Source organism: Hippocampus comes, unplaced genomic scaffold (genome assembly GCF_001891065.2).
Source record: "Hippocampus comes isolate QL1 unplaced genomic scaffold, H_comes_QL1_v1.1 scaffold307, whole genome shotgun sequence".
In the NCBI taxonomy this organism is placed as follows: domain Eukaryota; kingdom Metazoa; phylum Chordata; class Actinopteri; order Syngnathiformes; family Syngnathidae; genus Hippocampus; species Hippocampus comes.
Window position 1 is genome coordinate 445,115 of NW_017805337.1, and position 8,279 is coordinate 453,393.

The window sequence follows — 8,279 nt, forward strand, 5'->3', positions numbered from 1 at the left end:
TGCGCAGGGGCGCGGGTCCACGCCGGCAGGAAAGGAGAGATCTGGATCCGACCCCTCGTCGACGTCATCACCTTCCTCGAGTTCTTCGTCAGGGCCATCTTCCTCCTCCTCCTCCTCGTCTTCCTCATCTTAGATCAAGTGCAAATTCAGAGGTATAAAAAAAAAAAAGTGTCGCCAATTTGATCCCTTTTCAAACTGATGCTCATCGGCCGTTGCTTTGGCAATCAAACGCTGATATATTCCTAGTTTGTCATGAACAGTAGGCGTTGTTAAGTGTCCGAGAGGCACCGAATGATGCCTTTGCAGTTCAACTAAAGAATATTCTGCCACAATTCATATTCTGATTTTTTTGGAGGAACCCGATCCCTCATTATTCAGGAAGCCCCGGATTATTTGCATTGATTGTTCACTGAACCAGTGCTTTCATTCCCAAGCGTTCCCATGACACTTGTGCGGGAGTCTCAATTATTTGCGAGTATTCACTTTTCACTGTCGGCTTCGGTTCCTATCGCAGAGGTTTACTGTACACACCCCGCCTCACAAATACTGGAGATAATCATTTTTGGCCCAGCCTGGAAAGCAGTTTAATTATCTCCAGATTAATTTAATTGGGACTTTCGAATGCACGGTTCCATGTGTTCATTGTTAGAATACTTTTTTTCCCCACAACAAGGGCAAAATTTACACCAGGTCACTTGAGATTTCACGATACAGTATAAAACTGATACTTTCACTGCCAGCCAAAAAAGATACAATCAACGCGAAAAAACGGGAGATTGGGTCAAAACTAAAACAAACCAAACCTTGATTGAATAAGTACGGGGAGAGTGATTTTGAGGAAACTCTAAAAAAAGGGCCACTTTGCTGTACACAAATGCAGTAAAACCCCAAACTAAGAAGTCTAAGACAAGGTTCACCAACGTGGTGATCACCGGGTATCCCCCGAGGAACTGGTAGCCCGTGGCATTCATCAGTAGCCAAGAAATAGCTCTCATCTTCAAAATGGTTGGCGAGCCCGGGTCTGGGATTACCTTGGTCGTCATCTTGATCATGGCAGACGTCGTCATCGTCGTCATCGTCGTCATCGTCATAGTCCTGCTCCGTGTCCATTAAAAAGAGCTTCTGTCTGCTGACGGCCTTCCCCAGGTACCTTCCGTCGCTTTCGGCAAGCATGATGGCATTACTCCGCCGCAGGGCGCCGACGCCGTCATCGGCGTCCGCCGTAATATCGTCGTCGCCGGCGAAAGTGTCAATAACCCGGGCTTTGGTGGCCTCGTCATGGTCATCCTCGGGATCGGTGAACTTTGGGAGAGGGTTGAGGAGGTCTTCGAGCTCCTGCGAGAAGGAATTCGCCATGCGGGGAAACTTCAAACCAGCCAACACAAAAACACGTGATCGCGAGGCGCTTCCAGGCGTATTGTGATGACGTCACCAATACGCGACTCACCGAATAAATCGTTCCGATATTTTTTCTTCAAGCGGAATTTTTTCCGAATTTTTTTTCCCGAAAGTCCGGGTTTTAAACGTTTCAAAAAATACACGTGCGTTCATATTCAAAGAGTTTGCATCAGCATTATAACACTGATATCCCAAGCATATGGCGTTATGTCGCCGCTCAGCACTGCCTGCCGCACCAAAGCCGAGGTGACCGCGGTCATTCTACGCATGCGCAGACGACGTTCCAATCTGCGACTGCTCGCTAGCTCGCTTCGGCGCGAGTTTTCCTCAAAAACAAGAAACAAAGAAAGAAAAAGAAAAAAGAGACAACATCTTACGCTGTGTAAATGTCGACGAGTGACTTCTACTTGAGGTATTATGTTGGCCACAAAGGCAAATTTGGACACGAGTTCTTGGAGTTTGAATTCAGACCCGATGGTAAGTTGATTTGCTAGGCTTCCTTCCAGCTCGCTGTGGCTAGGCTAGGCTCGGCTAGGTTCGGCTAGGCTAGGCCTCAGCCGGTGGAAGCACGCGGCAAACCCTTGAAAGGGTTTTTTTTTTAATCTTGGGGTTGTCGTGTTCGACCTTTACGCAAAGTGTTCGTGAAACGAGTGAAAGTGTGCCACTTTTGAACCTTGAAATGAAACGGTGTTATCGCCATGTGGCCTTGTGCCGGCGGAAGGGAGCCGAGAACAGGAAGTGCAGCGGCAACCACTGTCCATCCATCCATCCATTCATTCATTCGCATTCTTTTTCCGTTTTTGACTTACGTTCAAAGTCAAAAGTGGACATTTATGTTTACTGAGCAAAATGAGGTTGTTTTCCCAGGTTAAAGCTAAGATTTTTGGAGATGGGGTATGATATGCGCAGCTAATGTGATTCATTTACTCGCAAAACAAGACAACTTCAATAAAATGTTTGAAGTTCAACAACAGGCAAGTCCGAAATATTCGCATCACTAACATTCGGCTGAAATAATTTCCAAAATCCTTTGTGGTTTACAGGTGGACTGCGACGAATAATTGTGGGAAAAAGGATGCTTTTTTCTACCCCTCAGTTCATTGATGCATCGGACGAAATTTGTTTTTATTTCAAATCAGGACGTCATTTCTAATAGGCCGTGCAGAAAATACAATACAGTAATCTAAATCGATAAGTTCTCGGTTCCCTTTTTTGAAAACAATTCAGTTGTACTTGTTGACTAATCTCTTCATTGTTGCACCGGCAGTGTATTCTAAGCCAATGTGTACAAAGCATGAATTGTTTTAGCCTAATTTGATGGTCGATTTTTTAAAATTATAATTTTTATTTAATTGAGCCCCTTATCACAAATACAAGTCATTGCATAAAAATGAATGCCAGGTGATTGCGCTACAACAGCTATCATTGCAACGAACGAGTTCCCGAGAAGCGACGGCGCAAACGCGTCCCGCCTCGTGATTGGCGATGATGTCTCATCAGAATGGCGCGTGAGGCTTTCAAGATGGAAATCTGACAGCACGTCGCAGTTGTTGGGTTTTGCGGGCTTAGGAAACGCGATGTCCAACGGGCAGTCTGCTCCAGTTTGGTCAAAATGGTTGCGTAGAAACTCAACATTTCTTTTGTCCGAAATGCCCCCAGGTAAACTGCGCTACGCCAATAACAGCAACTACAAGAATGACGTCATGATCCGAAAGGAGGTAATTATGCTAATGTCGTCGAGTTTAGATGCAGAAGCAAACCTTTTGTGTCGGCGAGCGCGGGTGACGTGCGAGTTGTTGTTTGTTGGGCCCGCCTGCCAGGCGTACGTCCACAAGAGCGTCATGGAGGAGCTCAAGAGGATCATCGACGACAGCGAGATCACCAAAGAGGATGACGCGCTGTGGCCGCCTCCCGACCGAGTTGGAAGACAGGTGGGCTGCTTTTGATTGGATTTTGGGCGGGTGGGCATTTACTCCAAATCCCGACGGCCTTTTTGGGGCGTTTATATGCTGGACGTTTTGCTTTGTGTTTCTGAAGGAGCTGGAAATCGTGATCGGCGACGAGCACATTTCCTTCACAACCTCCAAAATCGGCTCTTTGATTGACGTCAACCAGTCCAAGTGAGGAGAGGACGGCGACGCCTGTTAGATCGTTTTAAATGTGGCCGACTTTGAATGTAATTTCTTTTTTTTTTTAGGGATCCCGAAGGTCTGCGTGTATTTTATTACCTGGTGCAGGACCTCAAGTGTTTGGTTTTCAGTCTGATCGGACTTCACTTCAAGATCAAGCCCATCTAGATGCAGTCCTTCTTGGGTTGTTGCCACGCATTTGTACATTTGCTTCTTCTTCTTTTTTTTTTGTCTACGTTTTAAATAAAGCTTTGAGATACAAGACGACGAGTGGAGCCGTGCTTCAGCAACTTGACCGCATGGAAAAGCGATTTGCTCGACATTACTTCCCCTTTGAATGAAACAACTTTGTCAAATGTACATTTTCCCCCCCTTTTTACCACTGTACCCGATGTACAATGACACTGAGACCCCTCTGAATGAAACAACTTTGTCAGATGTACATTTTCCCCCGCTTTTACCACTGTACCCGATGTACAATGACACTGAGATTTCTCTGGGATACGATGAATCGAAAATAACGACTCATCTTGAAAAAGAACGATTTTTTTTTAAAGACGCCCCCCCCAAAATGACAACTATTTTTTTCCTTCACAATGACCTATTTCCCTTGACAATAAGACTTTGAAAAAAGTAGACTGATGAATCTCAAATTGACCACATAAAGGGCCGTTTACCAGAAAATCGTGATGAATCTTGAAAATCTTAAGCGAGCCTTTGTCCCTCCCGTGTCTCTTAAGACTTGAATTTTTGAGGGGGAAATAATCTGTCTCATTAAATTTGAAACAACACAAACTTCATGTTGAAATGTATGAGGAGGAGTCTTGTGTTATTTCAGTCTTTTTTTTTTCTGCTCACAGTGGCCCCAATAATCCTCCGTAATCAATAGAACATACTTTCACTTCATTTTTTTTATTGCGCCTGTCGGTCTTTTATACAAATCAATGGATACATTTTATTGACACACGTTGGGTGACATGATTCGTTGCCAGTATCCATGGCAACGTGACTGGACATACCATCACATGATTTCCACTTACCCCGTTACGTTTGCCAGCTCGAAAAGGAAGGGAGGAAGGAAGGCCGGCGGCGTCACGCGAGCGCCTTCCCGTCCAGGACGGCAAAGATGTCCTGGAGGGATCGCTCCACGCACCGCAAGAAGCGCGAGACGTCGCGAGCCGGGTAGCCGCTGACGTTGCAACCGATCCAGTCGTCGTGGACGCCGTAGCCCACGCCCAGGCCGTCGGGCACCACGGGGGCAAAGCCGCCCAGCCGCACGGCCGGACTGGACAGCGTGCTGGTGGACAGGATGTTGTGGTTGATGGCGGCGTAGGCGGGGTCGGCGTAAAGCTCGTGCGGCGGACACCCGGCCGATGCCGACAGGTTGAGCAGGGCGAAGAGGTGCCGGTCGAAGCCCTGACCTGAAAAACAAACGGGGAGGGGTCAAGGTGGGGACACCGAAAGACAACCAACCAATGGAGCCCATCCCGACATCTCGACGCAAAAGACGCTGTCATACATAAACAGTTCCAGGACGGTTGGATTTGTTTGCACCAAAGGTTTCGGGGCTTGCCAACCAGCTTGAGGCCACAGCGCCGCCTCGACTACGGAGGCCACCGGGCGCTTGCCTTCGAGCCCCACCTGCGGCTGGCCCGCGCCCGGGTGCGGGAAAACACGTCGCGACGTTTGTCTTCCTCCGTTGGTCCCTCAACCCCGGACCCGTTTGCCAAGGGCGACTATGCCAGGGGCACAAAAGCCCAGACAACCGAGCAACTCGGATCATCGCAACGCACCGACGAACCCCGGCCGCCAGCTAAAGGGGGGCGGCGGCCGGCGGAGCCACAAGGTGGCGTGCGAGTGAATTTGCAAAGCCCAGCGGGGGGCGACCTCACCCATGGCGGCCTCCTTGGTCAGCTGCCCGTGGTAGGCGGAGCACTGGCGCAACATGTCCAGCAGCCCGTCGGCGGTGTGTCGGGCGGGCTCGCCGACGAAGGCGCGCGCGCAGCGCTTGGTGAGGGCGCTGGCGGGGCGGATGGTTTCCGTGCGGCCGTGCCTGAAGGCGGCCGTGCTGCACGACTCGTACGTGGCCACCGTCTGGCCGTACTGCCGCAGGAAGGCCATCTGGAAGGCCAGCTGCGCCACGGCGTCCGGGCTCAGCTTGGACTTCTTCAGACGCTCCTTACCGCCACCTAGAGGGAAAACTTGTGTCATTGCAGCCCATCCACGAAAAACGCCACCAGCTCGGCGGTCGACTTGTGCACGGGATTGTCGTGCTCCGGACATTTTCGCTTTTATTTGGGCGTGTCCGAGTGGCACCTTGTTCTGTTTGTACTTGATCATTGGGCATTTCTGCACAATCGTCAAACATGTTTCAGGTGAGGAAATACTGACATCGGCACGCGACCGCTACTACCCGTGAGGTGGTAAACCAGACGTGTCCAAACTACGGCCCGGGGGCCCTTTGCGGCCCAGCCTCCGTTTTTCGGAGGCCCGCGGCAGGACTCAAACTGAGCAAATGAATGAATAATATTTGGTTCAGAGTAAAAGGGGGGCGGTACCTGTAAACTGCATAGCGCCGATGGTGAGCTGGGACACGGCGGCGTCAAATCCGGCTTTGGCCGCCTTGATGCCGGCCCGCAGTTCATCGTCCAGCTTGAAGCTCAGCCGGCGCACCTGGGACGCCGAGTGGGCGCTAGTAGCGCAGCCGGGGTGCACTAGCGGCTTGCGGGTGGTGTCCTTGTAGATTTCGTTAAGGAAGCGCAGCACGGCCACGCCGTCGCCCCACGAGTGCTCAAAGTTGATGGCGGCGTGGCCGTCTTGGGCCACGATGATGCTGAACGACTTGTCAAACCTGCGGGGGAAGAAAACCAAACGGCGGTGAGCGGTCGTGAAGGCGCACTCGCTGCCTTCACGAGTACGACGACTCGGCATACGAGCGTAAAGACTCCCCGGTGTGCCGAACTGTCTTACGCGTGAGGAGAAAGCGCGTCATGCCAGAACTAGTTCAAAGCTGTCTGTGCGCTTCGCTCGGGAGGAAAAAGTCACGTTCAACTCGTGCGTTGTGGACTGCCTCAGGAGTGAGGAGCAGGAGCCCACGGACGCGCCTACCAGCGGTTGACGCCGTCGCCGTGCAGCATGTTGTGCGACGCGGCCACGGTGTCGCTCAGCGCCACGTCGTCCAGGCACAGGCAGAAGAGGGCGCTGTCCACCGCGGTCAGGGCCTCGCCGTTGCCGCCGGCGACCAGCTTGTCCCTCAGCCCCGCCCACACGTCGCGGTTCTCCGTCGTCAGCGCCCCCAGTGGGAAGTCGGGCGGTGGGGTCGCGTCGGACAGAATGTGGCTGCGGGGGGGTGCGCAAGAGACAGCGCGATGGACTTTGAGGACAGGCGAGAGCTCTTTGTGTGTGAGCCAGGTGCCATCGCAGCGCTTTGGAGAGCGGGCGTACCTCAAGTTGTCGCGTATCTGGGCCGGGGGCAGCATGTTGCCGTCGCGGTCCAGCACGTCAAAGACATACATGTTGCCCTTCCTCATGACCAGCAGGTGGCGCCCCGCGGGGTCGGTGAAGAGCCGGTCCCGGCCTGGCCGCGGCAGGCGCGTGGAGTTGAAGAGGCGGAAGTACTGCGACATGTCCAGCGGGTACGCGTTGACCATGTAGGCGCCGTACCAGGCGAGCCGGGCGGGCGCCCAGCGGATCAGCTTCTTGAAGGCGTCCGTGTCGCTGCGAGCCGGGTCCAGGTGGAACACCTCGGGCTCCAGCAGCCCGGCGCGCAGCGTTTTCATGAAGCGCACGGCCGAGCACACCATGTTGCCGGCGCGCACCAGCTGCTGGTTGTACTCGCGCTTGGGGTCGTCGTTGAACGACATGAAGGGGTTGAAGTTCAGCACCACCGGATCGCGCGCCGACAGGTACATGTCGAACCACGGGCCTGAAACACGGCGTGCGCGGGTGAGGGGCAGGGGGCAGGGGCCGTCTACAGAGTTGATCGCTTTCCTCTCAATCCAGGGCCACTGGAGCATCACCTGAGATGTAGCTGGTGTGCTTGTTTTTTCTGTCCTGAGTCAGCAACTCCTCCTGGAGTCTCCTGCCTTCACCAGCCAGGAAGTCCTGGGCCACCTTCTCTGTGTTGCTTAAGGAAAACAAAGATGGTATTTCATTTGGATATTCACCAAAACTGAAGATGCTAATGACCTTTGTCATTTGGGGGAGAGTTTGATCACACCTGTATTGTCGGTCGTCCAGAAGAGGCCGTTGAGCGGCTAAGTACCTCCTGATGGTGTCCTCCAGTTTAGGAACCGGCAACCTGGACCAGGCAACAGCAGGTCGATGTCAAGGTAACATTTAGACCTGAGCTGCGCAAGTCCGGTCCTTGAGAGCCCCTCTCCTGCCTGTTTTAATTGTATTCATTCAAATGATGGGCTCATCGGCAAGCTTTGCAAAAGTCTGACAACGATCCGAGGAGAGAGAGACGGAGAGAGAGAGAGCAGGCAGTTCGAGGACCGGACTGGCATGTCACACAGAAGGTACAAATGTTATGTTTTTTGTTGATGTTTTTGGAAGTCTGACTCGTGTCTATCTCAAATAAGCAAAAGGTCGCCCTCTAGCGACCACTGGGTGATTTCCAATGTGCACTTTCACCTACACTCAACGAAAACGTTGAACGTGTCACCTTGTGGGGAGTTAAAGTGACGTTCTCACCTTGGTAAACTCTTCTGATAGTGCATCGTGGGCACAAGGCTTCTGTGCAAATACTCC

The 8,279-nt window shown here is 52.1% G+C and overlaps 3 protein-coding genes across 3 annotated transcripts in view; 1 reads left to right on the top strand and 2 right to left on the bottom strand.

Annotated features, from left to right (window-relative positions):
• Positions 1-1,447, bottom strand: part of aatf (apoptosis antagonizing transcription factor) — a 4,254-nt gene extending 2,807 nt beyond the window's left edge. The window contains exon 1 of the mRNA XM_019871793.1: positions 1,059-1,447. Coding sequence (XP_019727352.1) covers positions 1,059-1,356 — 298 coding nt within the window. The 5' untranslated portion in view covers positions 1,357-1,447. The remainder of the gene's footprint in view (positions 1-1,058) is intronic.
• Positions 1,448-1,638: 191 nt separating this feature from the next.
• Positions 1,639-3,791, top strand: magoh (mago homolog, exon junction complex subunit). Its single transcript, XM_019871794.1, has 5 exons — positions 1,639-1,875; positions 3,058-3,116; positions 3,219-3,329; positions 3,436-3,518; positions 3,596-3,791. The coding sequence occupies exons 1-5, from the start codon at positions 1,785-1,787 to the stop codon at positions 3,693-3,695; spliced, it is 444 nt and encodes a 147-aa protein (XP_019727353.1). The 5' UTR covers positions 1,639-1,784; the 3' UTR covers positions 3,696-3,791.
• Positions 3,792-4,423: 632 nt separating this feature from the next.
• On the bottom strand, positions 4,424-8,273 carry cpt2 (carnitine palmitoyltransferase 2). Its single transcript, XM_019871813.1, has 8 exons — positions 8,223-8,273; positions 7,747-7,827; positions 7,547-7,653; positions 6,972-7,452; positions 6,636-6,866; positions 6,086-6,378; positions 5,420-5,716; positions 4,424-4,948 (listed from the first exon to the last, which is right to left on the bottom strand). The coding sequence occupies exons 1-8, from the start codon at positions 8,246-8,248 to the stop codon at positions 4,620-4,622; spliced, it is 1,845 nt and encodes a 614-aa protein (XP_019727372.1). The 5' UTR covers positions 8,249-8,273; the 3' UTR covers positions 4,424-4,619.
• Between the last annotated feature and the right edge of the window lie 6 nt (positions 8,274-8,279).